Here is a 16,490-nt window from a genome sequence, read left to right on the forward strand (position 1 = left end):
ACCGCAGGGGTGATCAAATACCACCAAAAGAAAGCTCTATTTGTGGGAAAAAAAGGACGTCAATTTTGTTTGGGAGCCACGTCGCACGACCGTGCAATTGTCAGTTAAAGCGACGCAGTGCCGAATCGCAAAAAGTGGTCTGGTCTTTGACCAGCAAATTGGTCCGGTCTGAAAGTGGTTAAACACCCTTAATAACCAGACCAATTTTCAGCTTTCGGTGCTCTCACATTTTGAATGACAATTACTCAGTCATGCAACACTGGACCTATATGAAATTTTTGTCCTTTTTTTCACACAAATGGAGCTTTCTTTTGGTGGTATTTAATCACCGCTCGGTTTTTTATTTTTTGTGCTATAAAAGAAAAAATACAGAAAATTCTGTAAAAAAAAAATGAATTTTTCTTCGTTTCTGTTATAACATTTAGCAGATTAGTCATTTTTTCTTCATAAATTTTGGACAAAATTTATACTACTATATATCTTTGGTAAAAATAAGTACAAATTGGTGGATATTATTGGTCTTTGTGAAAGTTATAGAGTCCACAAGCTATGGTGCCAATATCTGAAAATTGATCACACCTGAAGTACTGACGGCCTATTTCAATTCTTTAGCAAACACCCTGGAGAATTACAATGGTGGTCGTTGCAATCTTTTATCTCGCACGGTATTTGCGCAGCAATTTTTCGAATGCTTTTTTTTGGAAAAAAAAAACAGTTTTGTGCTTAAAAAAAAAAAAAAAAAAAAAAAACACAGTAAAGTTAGTCCAATTTTTGCATAATGTGAAAGATGAAGTTACGCTGAGTAAATAGATACCTAACATGTCACTCTTCAAAATTGCACATGCTCGTGGAATGGCACCAGACGTTGCTACTTAAAAATCCCCATAGGCGACGATTTAAATTTGTTTTACTGGTTATATGTTTTGAGTTACAGAGGAGGTCTAGGGCTAGAATTATTGCTCTCGCTCTAACGTTCGCAGCGATACCTCACATGTGTGGTTTGAACACAGTTTTAATATGTGGGCGGGACTTACGTATGCGTTCGCTTCTGCATGCGAGCACATGGGGACAGGGGTGCTTTAAAAAAAAATTTTTTTTTTATTGTTCATTTTACTTTATTTATTTTAGTTTGACATTTTTTTCCCCAAAAATAAATTTTTTGATCACTTTTATTCCTGTTACAAGGAATGTAAACATCCCTTGTAATAGAAATATGGCATGACCAGTCCTCTTTACAGTGAGATATGGGGTCAATAAGACCCCGCATCTCACCTCTAGGCTGGAAAGTCTGAAAAAAAAAAAAAAAAAAAAAGATTCTGGCTTTGATCGTATTGGCGAGTCGGTAGAAGCACCGGAGGGCGGCGGGAGGGGGGGGGGATGTCTATGGCTGGGTATTGCAGGGTATCTCCGACTATGGCTGGGTATCTCCGACTATGGCTGGGTATCTCCGACTATGGCTGGGTATCTCCGACTATGGCGTTGCAGAGTATTGCATTGCAGGGTATTGGCGGGTGTTGCAGAGCATTGAAGAGTGTTGCAGGGTATTGCCGGGTGTTGCAGAGCATTGCAGAGTATTGGCGGGTGTTGCAGAGCATTGCAGAGTATTGGCGGCTGTTGCAGAGCATTGCAGAGTGTTGCAGGGTATTGGCGGGTGTTGCAGAGTGTTGCAGAGTAATGGCAGGGAATTGAGGGGTTACATTTCGGTGAGCAGCGATGTGGGCACTGCAGATGCAGCCCACAGTGCTGCTGACACCGATCTCTTCCCCCTCCGCTGTACCGATTGGTACAGAGAGGGGGAGGGAGGAACAGGCGTCATAACATGACGCCGGTTTGTTTACAAGTGATCACTCCTTCATTTTACGGAGCGATCACGTGGTAACCGTTTACCGTGATCCGTGATGCAGTCCGGCGGTCACGGATGCTCTCGTGTGCGCGCCCCAGGGGGCGCGCGAGAGCAGAGTTCTGGGAGGCCGTTAATTAACGGCCTCTCAGAGTTAAACAACCGCCCTGAAGCCGTTAATCGGCAATGGGCGGTTGTTAAGTGGTTAAATAGCCAGCAGGGCTTGTTAACGAGCAGTATATGATCACCAGGTGAGTCACTGTGGAATGATGAGCACTGGCAATTAACTGACAGCTGAGCTCTGAGAAGGGAAGGCTGAGCTCAGCCCTGACAAAGTCCTGCATGACTTTAGTGAAAACAGCTGAGAGGGTAGTGGACCCAGCCACACCGAATGTCCAAGGAGGAATCCAAGTAGGGTAGAAACTCCAACATGAGAAGACGACATGACTCTAGGCTGCAGATGTTGGTACCATCAGTAGGCACGCTGCAAGAAACTCCCAACCCCCAAGTAGAAAGTGAGCTGGGGACACCCAGTACAACGTAACTGCCTCTCCACCATTCTCTATGCCTTATCCCTTTTAAAAATGACAGAAAAATTATGTGATCTGTCAGAAATCTGGGGTGCTCTTTTACTTACCTGTTTGAGCCGACACCACCACCATGCCTTTTTCTGAACTTTACAGATGGACTAAATCAATGAAAGATTATTGCCTCTAAAATTGGGTTTTTCAGGCAATTTAAAGAGGGGGGGGGGAAGTTACATGTTTCTAACTATTTGTGCTATTTTGTGTAGATGTTGAATATTCATTTTTAAACCATGTTCAATTGGTAAGAAAATATACTATTTTTAATATTTAAAAAACTTATTTTTTTTTTTCTCATTTAAATTGCCTGAAAAATCCCATTTTAGTGGTAATAATTTTTCATACATAAAGGGATAATGAAACGTAAAATGAGGACAAGGATACACAAAACCTCACGTAAATACAAGGTAATTTGTGATGTTACCGACTCATAACCGATTTGTCACCTGTACCATTACTTCGTACTAAGATGGTAAATGTCGATATTGTACTTGTTAAAAAATTTCTGAATACAAATATTGGAAAAGAAAGGGACGATGGCAATTACATGCCAAGCTACATGAGTGTTCATTTTTATTTTTTTTTCATGACCACATCAGTTGGACATTAAAGGGGTGCTCCGCACGCAATGTGTTTTTTTTTTTTTTTTTTAAAGTCAGCAGCTATAAACACTGTAGCTGCTGACTTTTAATAAGGACACTTACCTGTCCAGCGAGGCCGCAATGTGGCCCCCCCCCCCAGGCCAATCCGTCCATGTTGACGCCGCCATTTTAACAAAGGGAAACAGGCAGTGGAGCCTTTTGCGGCTTCACTGCCTGTTTCCTACTGCGCATGCACGAGTCGCGCGGTGCTTTGTGAACGGCCCCGTTGTTTTCTAGGACACACACATGTCCCAGAAGGCAACAGAGGAGGGAGTGCCACGGAATAGGAAGATTGGGAAGATTGCTTAGCAACAGGGGTTTCTGGTAAGTTAAAAAATATATATAATTTTTTCCAATAATTTTTTTTTTTTTTTAAGAATATTAATGCCATTTTTTTATTTTAGGGTGACCCTCCAATTTAACTCTGCCTTACGAAAAACTGAACTCTGAATGCAGTTTGGCGTGCAGGGTTCAGTGGTTTGGCATGCCAGCGTTCAGTGGTGGTTTGGTGTGCCAAGGTTCAGTGGTTTGGCTTGTAGGGTTCAGTGGTTTGGGGTGCCAGGGTTCAGTGGTTTGGAGTGAAAATTAACAGCCAGGTTCAACTGGTAATAAGAGAGATGTACATCACCTAATACTGACCGATATTACGGTTTTGTTTTTTTCAGACACTGTTTGAATACATCTTCCACCATGAAAATGATGTGAAAAATGTAAGGATTCTATTTTCAATAAATAACTTTCTTCTGTTGAATAGATCTAAATATGAAAGGATTGTTTTAGGGGTTGGTAGAATTTGGCAGATTTAGTTCTCTGGGTCTCAGGAGATGAAATATAATGTATAATGCAATATGTCACATACTTTACATATTCATAAGAAATTATCTGTATGTGTAAATTATACAGCCTGCATTTTTCTTTTTGTTTACACTGTCACTTCTCCATAGACAGTACAATATACACTTGGGGTACATTTATAATATCTTTCAGTACTTTACAATAGCAAGACCCTTTTTCATTCAATTGTAATTCCACTGTAAAGGAACCTTTCCCGACCAGACATAAAAATGGACATGTTTGTGTTTTAGGCTCTAGAGTTGGCTGCCCTGGCCACAGAACATGCCCAGTTCAAGGACTGGTGGTGGAAGGTTCAGCTGGGCAAGTGTTATTACAGGTAAGATGTCTGACCCAGTCTTGCAGTGTTTGAAGTGAGAGACCTGTCCTTCACAGCCAATCAGATTCTTTCTTGGATCCCCCTACTGCAGTAAGAAGGCAAAAAGGAAAAAACTGATTTGCCAGCAACAATACCGTTTTTTTTTGTTTCAGGTTCTCTAACAAGTAATGCCCTCTGTATTATTATTTTTATTCCTCTTCCCCCCTTTTTTATTTTTTTTTTATTATTATTATTATTATTATTATTATTATTATTATTAATAAGGATTTATAGTAGGATTCAGGTCACAGCTGAGGTTACCAGAGCAGCCCAGGTATAAGACAAGTAAAAGCGGCTTTAGCCCTGCTCCAACCAAGCCATGCTTCCAATGCATTTCTCCTTGCCCACAGGATTTGGTCATATAGTGGTCCTCCATGACTAAAGTCCCTGTGAGCAGGATGAAATGCGTTGGAGACATGGCCTGGTCGAGCTGGGCTGAAGTCACTTTCACTTGTCCTACACCTTGGCTGTTCTGGTGTGCAGCATTTGAATTATCTTTTGTTCATGAGTGTGTGTACTGATCCAGGATGGGCTCTTTATTTCTATGCCACCACCCCTTTAGCGTGAGTCACCAGAGTCTATTTGAATGGAAACCTGAAGCGGCACCCTAAACTTTTTCAATTAAGATCCCAGTTGAGGTGTAAATTAACCTTTTTATATAGGTTTTATATGGTGGCTCTTTTGAGGAATGCCTGCCATAAGAGAATAGGAGGGGTGAGATTGCTGACCTCATGGAAATGTTAGTTGCCTGAAACTTTGGTTTTTGATCACGGACAATACTTTTGGAAGTAAGGAATCTTACTAGCTGTCGTTTACCACATTATCACCACAGGTGTGCATTAAGTGCTGACTGGCTGTAAAAATCATAGAGAATACATGCGGGGCCATAATGTGTGTGCAGTAACTTCAGCTCAACAGATTTCACAAATCACTGGCTTCCTCAGGAGACTTGTAAAGTACTGCATAAATGCCACCAGGGTGCTGAGAAATATTTGAAGAATCTGTAAACAGATAAAATGTTTATCTGTATTTCTCATACAGGCTGGGGCTGTTCCGTGAAGCAGAGAATCAGTTTAAATCGGCTCTTGTACATCAGGATATGGTGGACACGCTTCTGTACCTGGGAAAGGTAAGTGTTTGCAAATTATCAGCTTCTCTAGAACTTGACATCAGATTTATCAATCGGTCAAGTCTGACCGAGTGATCTAAGAATGATCTAGCACTGGGGAGCTTGGTCTTTAGAACCTGCTTCTCATGGATACATACATACATACATACATACATACATACGCAGAAAAGTAAGAAGTTTGTTTGAAATCTTTGCAAATGTAGTAAAAATAAAAAATCCCATGTACATAAGTATCACATCCTTTGCTCAATACTTTGGTGGACCACCTTTGGCACCATTTGCAGCCTCGTGTCTTTTTGAGTATGATGCTACAAGCTTGGCACACCTATTTTTGGGCAGTTTCTCCCATTCTTCTTTGCAGGACCTCTCAAGCTCCATCAGGTTGGATGGGGAGTGCCGGTGCACAGACATTTTCAGATCTCTCCAGAGATGTGCAGTCGGGTTCAAGTCTGAGCTCTGGCTGGACCACTCAAGGACATTCACAGAGTTTGCCTGAAGCCACTTCTTTGTTATCTTAGCTGTGTGCTTAGTTTTGTTGTCCTGTTGGAAGATGAACCTTCACCCCAGTCTGAGGTCCAGAGCGCTCTAGAGCAGGGTATCATTAAGATGTCTCTGTACATTGCTGCATTCATCCTTCCCTCAATCTTGACTAGTCTCCCATTTCCTGCCACTGAAAAACATCCCCACAGCATGATGCTGCCACCACCATGCTTCACAGTAGGGCTGTAACCATGAGTAAAAAAATGTTTTTGTGTTATTCATTTTCTCTGAAAAATGGCCAAGAAATCATACATTTTGCCAGGGTGTGTGTGTGATATATATATATATATATATAAGTTCACCTTTTGTTTTCCTAAATTCCAGTTTTGCAAAAAATTTAAACTTTTTTCCATTCTGCACCAGCTTACCTAACTCTCTTGGTGGATGTTTAAACACACTAATTACTTCCGCCTTACTTCCTGGTCAGATTTTAGGTCATGACACAGGAAGGAATTGACGAGCTGAGGGTAGATGATGCAGGGGGTGTGCTAATGAAATCAGCTGGTCAACTCATTACTGTTAACTGTTTGCCGCCAACCCACTGTCAAATGATGGAGGGACAGTGTAGCTCTCATTCTGGAAGGATGCTGTATGACGGCGCCTCAGAACGCCCGTTAACGCGCTCCCAATCTCCTTAACTATGTGATCGGCTGTGTCCAATCACAGTCGGTCACATGTAAATGCAGAAGTGCCATGAATCGGCTCTCCTCGCCTCACACTGACACTGTGTGGGGCGAGGAGTGCCGATCAGCAGCATCTCCTCGCAGAGGAGACCTGAGAAGGTAATCCGGGCACTGGTCATCAGTGCCCTGATTACAGAAAAGCTCCATCAGTGGCACCAATCGGTGTCCATAAGTAATGCCAGTCATCAGTGCCTGCTCATCGGTGCTGCCCATCAGTGCCGCCTATCAGTGTGTGTGTGTGTGTATATGTATATGTGTGTATATATATATATATATATATATATATATATATATATATATATATATATATATATAAAATTATTTTTTTATATCATTTTCTATTTTGAGTAACTTCAATTGTTGATATATTTATTTTAAATATTTTTTCATTGTAGTCACACATACTGGATTGGGTTTGAGAACTGCTGCTGATTGTGAATGGTGGTTGTTTAATAATTTATTTCATGTGGCATCTGTCTGACTTTTGCTGCTCATGTTGGTGTATTTGATGTGCAGCCCAAGAGCATTCCTTTTCTTCCAATGTGACCCAGTATGCTCAAAAGGTTGGACATTCCTAGTCTAGAACTGCAGTTATCTTGTAATTGGTGAGCTGCGTGATTGAGCCCCACTTTTTATTGTTTTTATTTTTTCAGGTATATGTAAGGATGGACCAACCTCTGACCGCTCTGTCCCTTTTTAAACAAGGATTAGACCGCTTTCCAAAGGAAGTGATGCTCCTATGTGCGGTGGCACGGATCCACGAGGTGGGTCGCACTGCTCTTCATTATTTATATATAATCATTTTTTATACTTCCTAGAGCATTCTAGATCTGGGCCCAGAGCAGACCTCAGTACTTTATGGAGTATAGAGGAGGATTCTAGCAGTATGGTTTCAAGCCCCATCCAATGTCTTACATTTCTTTGTCTTTGTAGCCCAGTGTGTTATAATTTATAACTGATTTTTAGCTGGGAAAGCCTTAAAAATCATTATATAAATGTTGCATACATGTTAAAGTGGTACTAAAGGCTGAAGGTTTTTTATCTTCATGCATTCTATACTCCCACAAAGTTCAGTATGCAGCTCTCCCTGCAGCCCCACCTAATACTTACATGGCGTGATGTGCGCAAGAGCAGTTGCTCTCCCGCATCTCTGCCTCTTCGTTGGCTAAAAGCCATTGGCTCCCGCTGCTGTCAATCACAGCCAGTAAAGGGGGCAGGGCCAAGCCTCGCTTGGTGTGTCTTGCACGAGTGTCCCCCCATAGCAAGCTGCCTGATGAGCGGGCAGTCAGAGAGATAGGAGGAGAGGAGATAGGAATTCCAGTATTAGACCCGAGAATCTGGGCTGTTCTCTGCAAAGGAATCACCACAGAAGACCACCGCAGTGAGTGAAGAGTGGGGGCTTACCAGATACTAATGCCACTCACAAGAAGAGGTCCCAAAATGCATTATACCAATTCACACACAGTCTCACAGCTGCTGCAGATGTCCCGACAGGTTGCTTCAATGTGTCCCACCTATTGGAGTATAGCAAGGCTTCACATAGACAACACAGGCAAAGATTTATAAAAGGAGACAAAATACACCTTCCATAGCGTAAAACCCTAAACTAATATGGCTGTGGCTGGATTGCTCATGTGCAGTGGCGTGTGTTCCGGCTCCACCCTACGCATTTCTTCATACAAGACATCAGAAACGAGTAGGCTAGAGCCGGAAAACACACGTGTCTGTCCAGGTCTGTTAGATTATGAAATATGTCTACAGGGAAAATGTTTGTGCTGTTGGTAGTTTGGTAGGAAGGCAGCAATACATTTTCATTTTTATCATCTAGGAAATGAATAACCTGACCTCATCCACTGAATACTACAAGGAGGTCCTTAAACAAGACAACACCCATGTAGAAGCCATTGCGTGCATTGGAAGCAGCCATTTCTACACGGACCAGCCAGAGATTGCTCTGCGATATTACAGGTCAGCAGATTTCTTGGTGCTTGGAAGTGACCCTATCTATGGGATGTCTATGGTGTATTTGTAACCATTTACAGCGATTTAATAACGTAATGGCTTCCCTCTTGTAATAAGCCATTGAAGGTTTCCTATTGTCCCCACAGGCGGCTCCTTCAGATGGGAGTCTATAACTGTCAGATGTTTAACAACCTGGGCCTGTGCTGCTTCTACGCTCAACAGTATGACATGATCCTGACGTCATTTGAGAGAGCCCTGTCCCTGGCTGAGAATGACGAGGAGGTGGCAGATGTTTGGTACAATCTGGGGCATGTTGCTGTGGTGAGTACACAGGTGGAAATTTAACTGTTGATGGTAAGTATCCAACTAGAGGAGTGTTGGGACACTTGATCTGCACATGCTTGCTTGCTTTAGCTCAGTGACTTAGTAAAGCAAGGATCAGGATGAAGGCCTCAGAAGCATGAGCTTCAAAACCATTTTGATATTAGCATCTCCCATATGAGTTCCTTTCAAACTGTCCTCTGGTGTGTTCCCTCCTACATCATGGTGGTAGACTCGGGTATTGTACAAAAAAAAATAGGGGGATCATTTTTGTTTATGTAAAATACACACAGGGGGAAACTTACTAAAACTGGAGCTCACAGAATCTGGTGCAGTTGTGCATGGTAAACAATCGGCTTCCAGGTTTTATTGTCAAAGCTTACTTGAACAAGCTGAAGTTAGAAGCTGATTGGTTACTATGCACAACTGCACCAGATTCTGTTACCGGTTTTAGTAAATCTCTCCTAATAGTGATGACATTATGTAAGAAGAGCAACGTGATTTAGTTATAGAACATTTATACAAATCGGAGGTGTATCTGAAGAACAGGAAGTCCACATATTATACAGTATATATATCATCTGTTCACAGAATACAAATAGGGCATTAAAGGAGAAGTCCAGCCTGAGCTAGTTTTGGCTGGGTTTCTCCTACAGGTCACAGGAGTGCAATCCATTTTGCACTCCTGTGACCTGTTTTCAGCAGAGAACGGTCTGAAGTCCGCTCTCTGCTGACGTCACATAAATCGGTCCAGGTACCGCATCATTACGACAATGCAAGTCAGGATCCACCGGTTATCTGGACTGACACCTGTTTCAGCCTCTCAGCGAGCCGCTGAGAGCCTGAGACAGCCACTTCCCGTCCCACCACAGCTTAGTGCTCCAGTGAGCGTGGAGGAGCAGAGCGGAGAGAGGCTGATTGACAGTCAACAGCTCTCTCTGCTCTGGGAGCTGTGAGAACCGAGCCATCGGTGATGTTCGATCACTCAGTACTCAGTGCAGAGGCGCCGGGAGACAGATGCAGCATCAGACCGATGCTGCATCCTTCTAGGTAATGATGGGGGGGAACACCAAAACCATACTTTTAACCTCTTGGCGTGGACAGCATGCAAATATGCGACCTCTAAGCAGATGGGCCTTGGCAACAAGTGGCCGCTATTTACATACCACATTGCAAGCACAGCTGTGCCGAGAGCGTGTGCCCTGTGCACACCTGGCACAGTTACCGGCAGCTAATGAAAATCTTCCAATCGCTGCTTGCGATTGGGAGCTTTCAAATCATGTTACCACCGTGACAGCCAGTCACAGTGGTCACATGATCATAAACTCCAAAAATCCTGTCTGGCATTTGAAACACCTTAAAGGGCCGGGAGGTGCTGGAATCAAGGTGTTAAAATGGAACTATAGGCAAAAAAATTTTTTTTTCATTTTGCGTAGAGTAGAGGAGGGTTATAACGGCCAACCTGACAGATTTTTATTTATTTATTTTTTTTTTATTTATTTTTTTAGGGCAGATTTCCCTTCACTTCCTGTCATAGCCAAAACAACAAATTAGAGGAAATCCAAATCAAGGGAATCCTTTGGGGCCCTCAGATCACCAGAACTATTGGCCCCATAGGTAGATTTCCCCTCTATTTCTTTTCTGGGGACAACCCAAAATTTTGAGATTTTCTTTTATTTTCAATATTAATTCTAAATAGGACTAATAGGGTGAATTTCCTTAATGGGGGCACAGACGGCAATAAAAGCTGACTGGGGTTCTAATCCCTCTCCACTCTATCCAAAACTGAAAACAAGGTTTGCATTTAGTTATACTTTAAAGCGGTTCTTCACCCTATAGGGGAAGTTCCGCTAATCTGATCCCTCCCCCCTCCGGTGCCACAATCGGCACCTTTCAGGGGGGAGGGGGGTGCAGTTACCTGGATAATCCAGGTATCTGCACCCACTTCTGGGCAGACCGCCGCAGACGCCCCGCCAAAACCCCCCCCCCCCCCCCCCCCCCCCGTTGTGTTCTGGGAAACACACAGTTCCCAGGACACAGCGGGGACCAGAAGAGACACGCAGCGCGACTCGCGCATGCGCAGTAGGGAACAGGGCAGTGAAGCCGCAATGCTTCACTTCCCGATTCCCTGACAGAGGATGGCGGTGGGGGCAGCAGCGAGATGAGCGATCGCTCGTCATCTGCCGCCGACATCGCTGGACCCTGGGACAGGTAAGTGTGATTTTATTAAAAGTCAGCAGCTGCAATATTAGTAGCTGCTGGCTTTTAATATTTTTTTTTTTTTAGGTGCAGAACCACTTTAAAAGAGAAGTATGGGGTTTCTTTTTTGTTTTCCCCCATTCTGTCAGAGCTCTCTGCTCCTCTCCCTCTTCGCTCACTGGTGCTCTGAGCTGGGCAGGAGGCGGAGCAGGCCATCTCAGGCTCTCAGCGGCTCGCTGAGAGGGGTGTCGGTCCTGGCACCTGGCGGATCCAGACTTTGTCGGGATGAAGCATTACCTGGACTGATATCCACAACGTCAGCAGAGAGCGGACTTTAACCTGCTCGCTGCTGAAAATGGGTCACAGGAGTGCAAAATGAATTGCACTCCTGTGGTCCATAGGAGAAGCCCAGCCAAACAAGCTTTGGCTGGACTTCTTTTTTAACCACTTGACCACCTCACGCCAATATACGTCGGCAGAAGGGCTCATACAGGCAGAATCACTTTTGGAGCCATTGCTTATTTCAGGGACATGACTCTGAATTCTGATTATTTATCGTATCCCAGGAGCATGTCCTTGATGGGAGTGCATAGTTGTATTGATTTTTAGATCACTGACATCCTTATATTATAGGCTTTTTTTCTATTGATCTTCCCCGTGTTTTGTTATTTTAGGGGATTGGTGACCTTAATTTGGCATATCAATGCTTCAAGCTGACTCTGGCCAATAGCAATGATCATGCAGAGGCTTATAATAACCTGGCTGTCCTGGAGATGCGCAAAAATCGTTTTGAGCAGGTTAGTAACTTGGAGTGTTTTTTTCATATAACTTAAAAAGATGCTTGTCATGTGTCCTGTGCGCAGTACTGCAGCTGCGTTTGCACCTGTGTGTTGGGGTGCTGTTCTAAATGAATGGCAGTGCGGTGCAGAACACAAAGTGCCATGCATTAGCACTTGATAAAATGCATTTATTGAAGCCAGTCTTCCTGTTCTTGAGTCAATCGATCTTAACCACTTAAGCCCCGGACCAATTGTCAGCCTAAGGACCAGAGGTCTTTTTACAATTTCGCACTGCACTGCTTTAACTGGTAATTGCGTGGTCATGCAATGTTGTACCCAAACGAAATTTGCGTCCTTTTCTTCCCACAAATAGAGCTTTCTTTTGATGGTATTTGATTGCCTCTGCGATTTTTATTTTTTACGATATAAAAGGAAAAAGACAGAAAATTTTGAAAAAAAAAGATATTTTCTACTTTTTGTTATAAGAAAAATCGAATAAACTAAATTTTAGTCATACATTTAGGCCAAAATGTATTCAGCCACATGTCTTTAGTAAAAAAAATGTCAATAAGCGTATATTTATTGGTTTGCGCAAAAGTTATAGCGTCTACAAACTAGAGTACATTTTCTGGAATTTACATAGCTTTTAATTTATAACTGCCTATCTCATTTCTTGAGGTGCTAAAATGGCAGGGCAGTACAAACCCCCCCCCCCCCCCAAATGACCCCATTTTGGAAAGTAGACACCCCAAGGAAATTGCTGAGGGGCATGTTGAGCCCATTGAATATTTTTTTTTTTTTTTCTTTTGTCCCAAGTGATTGAATAATTACACAAAAAAAAAAAAAAAAGTTTACAAAAAGTTGTCACTAAATGATATATTGCTCACACATGCCATAGTTATATGTGGAATTGCACCCCAAAATATATTCTGCTGCTTCTCCTGAGTACGGCGATACCACATATGTGGGACTTTTTGGGAGTCTAGCCGGGTACGGGACCCCGAAAACCAATCACTGCCTTCAGGATTTCTAAGGGTGCAAATTTTTGATTTTACTCCTCACTACCTATCACAGTTTCGAAGGCCATAAAATGCTAAAATAGCACAACTCCCCCCCCATGACCCCATTTTGAAAAGTAGACACCCCAAGCTATTTACTGAGAGGCATGTTGAGTCCATTAAATATTTTATATTTCCCTAATCGTCTTTCAGGACAGCCACTATGAGAGATAGACTCCTCCTCTTCCTCTGGAAACACTGCGCCAGCCCATAAATTCTTACTTCCCCTGCCGGACCTCAGTTATTAGTGTTTCCTCCGGCGGGGAGACACTGTGCAAGGAACTAGGCCGATCAGTCGGGGAGGCTGTGGCCATTTTGACGTTAAAGAGCCCGGTGGATAGAAGCAGGGGCTTCGTTTTAAAAAAGCCGGGTTCAAACCGTTCGCAACCAACGTCCGCGTGTCGGACGGGTCGAACGGTTTACTTACCTTCACCAGGTACTGCCACCCCTTCCGAGTCGAGCGCGGCTTCAGGTCGTGGGGGACTCCTATCGCGTCTACAGGGACGCAGCTGGCAAGCCGTTCGGATGATTTCCCTGTACGGGGGTACAGTCCGCCTCCTTTTTTTCTTGAACCGAGCGGGCCGAACGACGGGCGACGTCGTATCCGGCGGAAAACGAAGGCTTGACCTCGATCGACTTCCGGTTCCGGGTCGTGGAGCTGATAGGAGGGCCGGGCACAAGCTGGAGATGAGTTCAGAACGCGCGCAGGCAGCGTGGAACTCGGTGTTAAGCAGCCACCTGCAGTCATGTCGGAAGCCGAGGCTCAAACGTCCGACTCTGTCTCCAGCATTCCTAAGGTAAGAGCGCCCTGGGGAGGGGTTCTCTCTATCTAGGATCCCCCCACCCCAATGTATGGTTCTATCATGGGTGGGGGGGCAGACCCCCTGGGTGGCCAGGGGGGAGGGGAGGCTCAGATCCCTTCGTTTTATAAAAAGGGTCTAGTGCACTCCCAGGGTTGTATCCCGAGCTTTTGATTGACTCTGTTTTTTCTGTTTTTTCTTTTTCCTTTCTTTTAGAAAGCTGCGGAAAAAACTAGGTCTACGCATAGCTCTAGAAGGAAGTGTGCCTCCTGTAGGGACATTTTAGGGGAATCTTGGACCAAAGTGTTGTGCAAAGGCTGTATTGACTCCCTTGTTAGGGAAAGGGAATCTGAACAGGAGTCAGGACTAGCAGCTTCAGTTAAAGAGCTCTCGTCCACCTTCTCTTCTTTTAGGTCCCTTTTTGAAAAATTCCAGCTTCCCACGGGTCCATCTCCCCAGGATACAACCCCACCTCTAGCACAGAGTTCTGCCCCGGTCCAACCCCCTAGTGTAGGGGGGACAGAGGTTGCAGGCCCTTCAGGGACAGATAGGGAACTTCCAGACAGTTCCTCTTCTGATTCCGAGGAGGGTTCCGAGGGGGACCAGGATGGGTCCAGGAAAGCCTCCAGATATAAGTTATCCCTTGATGAGGTAGAGGACCTCTTAAAGGCAATTTATACAACCCTCGGTATCCAGACGGATAAAAAGCCCCTTACCCTGCATGACCAAATGTATTCTGGTTTGGGGGAGCCAAAGAGAAGGGTGTTTCCAGTACACGATGTGTTAATGGAAACAGTTAAAAAGGAGTGGCAGGATCCGGAGAGAAAACCCTTTTTATCCAGATCCCTCAAAAGAAGGTTCCCATTTTCAGAGGACCCGGCATGCCTTTGGAATAAAAGTCCCAAGTTGGATGCCGCTTTCTCCCAGATCTCCAGACACACAGACTTGGCGTTTGAAGACATGGGGGCGTTGGCAGATGTCATGGATAAAAGGATTGACTCTCTGCTTAAAAAGACGTGGGACTCGGCCATTGGCAATCTTAAGCCTGAAATGGCAGTTACAGTTGTGGCTCGCAATTTAGAGCACTGGCTCTCACAGATCCAACAACATATTGAGGCAGGCACAGATAAGGAAACCATTCTGTCATCCTTCCCTACTATGCTGCGAGGGATCTCTTACATAGCAGATGCCTCTGCTGAGTCCGTCCGCATGTCGGGCAGAACGGCGGCTCTAGCCAATTCGGCCAGAAGGGCCCTCTGGCTAAAAACATGGCCAGGGGATAATGCCTCCAAGATAAAACTTTGTGGGATTCCCCTCACGGGGGACCTCCTTTTTGGCCCAGGGCTAGAGACGGTTCTAGACCGGACAGCGGACAGGAAAAAGTCCTTTCCTCTCAAACGGAAAATCCCTGTACCAACAAAGAAGGGGTTTCGTCCGCAGGGGCGTAGTGAAACCTCTAAACCAGAGACAAAAAAGAAAACCTGGCCCCAAAAAGGCAGGGGCAGAGGAGGGGCGATTTTTCGCCCTCCTATCCAGCCCAGTAAAACCCAGTGACAGTCCAACTACAGTGGGAGGAAGACTGGGGGCCTTTCTTCCACAGTGGGAAGCAATATCCCCCAATCAATTTATTTTAGGGGTAATAAGAAGGGGGTACCTCTTGGAATTCCTAAGACCACCCCCTCAAAGGCTCCTTGTCACGCATCTACCCAGGTGCATGGTAAAGGCCGAGGCCTTGCTAGAAGCTCTGAGGGAGTTAGAGAATCAGGATGTTATTCGCAAGGTCCCGAGAGCAGAAGAGGGAAGGGGGTTTTATTCTCACGTCTTCATAGTAAAAAAACCCTCAGGGAAGTTCAGGCTGATTCTGAACTTAAAGCCTCTAAACGCTTCAGTGACATACAAGAGATTCCGCATGGAATCGATCTTTTCAGTAAAAGCGCTCCTGCCCCACAACTGTTTCATGGTGTCTCTGGACCTAAGGGACGCGTATTTGCAAATCCTTATAGCGGAGGCCTCGCAGAAGTTTCTACGCCTTGCCATAGATCTGGGCGGGGAAACAATACATTTTCAGTTTCAGGCCCTGCCATTCGGGCTATCCTCTGCACCCCGCATTTTTACCAAGGTCCTGGCAGAAGCCATGGCCTTTCTTCGGCTCCAGGGGGTATGTGTAATTGCCTACCTGGACGACCTGCTTCTGTTTGCAGCATCCCCAGCTCAGTTGGTCAAGGATCTCAATCTAACCAAAAGGGTCCTTACAGACCTGGGGTGGCTTCTGAACTTGGAAAAATCCAGCCTGATCCCCTCACAACAGATCTCCTATCTAGGTTTTCTGTTGGACTCAACACTGTTGAGAGTTTTTCTGCCAAAAGAAAAGGTACAAAAACTGGACAGTGCGGTGGCCTCTCTTCAAAACAACCAGCTGGTTTCCATAAGGGTTCTGATGTCAGTACTAGGTCTCCTTACATCCACCCTTCCAGCAGTACAGTGGGCAGGGCTACACTTTCGTCCCCTACAAACCTTCATCCTAGGGGTGTGGGACCACAGTCAGGAGGCCCTAGACACCCTGGTACATATTCCCCTCCAGGTAAAAAGATCCCTCTGGTGGTGGAGGAAAGTGACAAATCTGTCGCAGGGTCGTCTGTGGCTCATCCCGGTTTCTCGGGTAGTAACCACAGATGCAAGTGGAAAAGGTTGGGGGGCACATCTGGGTTCCCTTCTAGCCCAGGGCACTTGGGAAGACGACGAGT

The 16,490-nt window shown here is 44.7% G+C and overlaps 1 protein-coding gene across 2 annotated transcripts in view; it reads left to right on the forward strand.

Annotated features, from left to right (window-relative positions):
- Window positions 1-16,490, forward strand: part of TTC8 (tetratricopeptide repeat domain 8) — an 86,549-nt gene that overhangs the window by 48,258 nt on the left and 21,801 nt on the right. For both annotated transcript variants that reach the window (XM_077463742.1, XM_077463743.1), the window contains 7 exons: window positions 3,731-3,775; window positions 4,151-4,236; window positions 5,317-5,404; window positions 7,281-7,391; window positions 8,456-8,595; window positions 8,736-8,910; window positions 11,784-11,906. In XM_077463742.1, coding sequence (XP_077319868.1) covers window positions 3,731-3,775; window positions 4,151-4,236; window positions 5,317-5,404; window positions 7,281-7,391; window positions 8,456-8,595; window positions 8,736-8,910; window positions 11,784-11,906 — 768 coding nt within the window. The remainder of the gene's footprint in view (window positions 1-3,730; window positions 3,776-4,150; window positions 4,237-5,316; window positions 5,405-7,280; window positions 7,392-8,455; window positions 8,596-8,735; window positions 8,911-11,783; window positions 11,907-16,490) is intronic.

The sequence above is a fragment of the Lithobates pipiens genome, unplaced genomic scaffold, assembly GCF_037356315.1.
Source record: "Lithobates pipiens isolate NorthernLeopardFrog02 unplaced genomic scaffold, aLitPip1_a1.2 Scaffold_30, whole genome shotgun sequence".
NCBI classification, from domain to species: domain Eukaryota; kingdom Metazoa; phylum Chordata; class Amphibia; order Anura; family Ranidae; genus Lithobates; species Lithobates pipiens.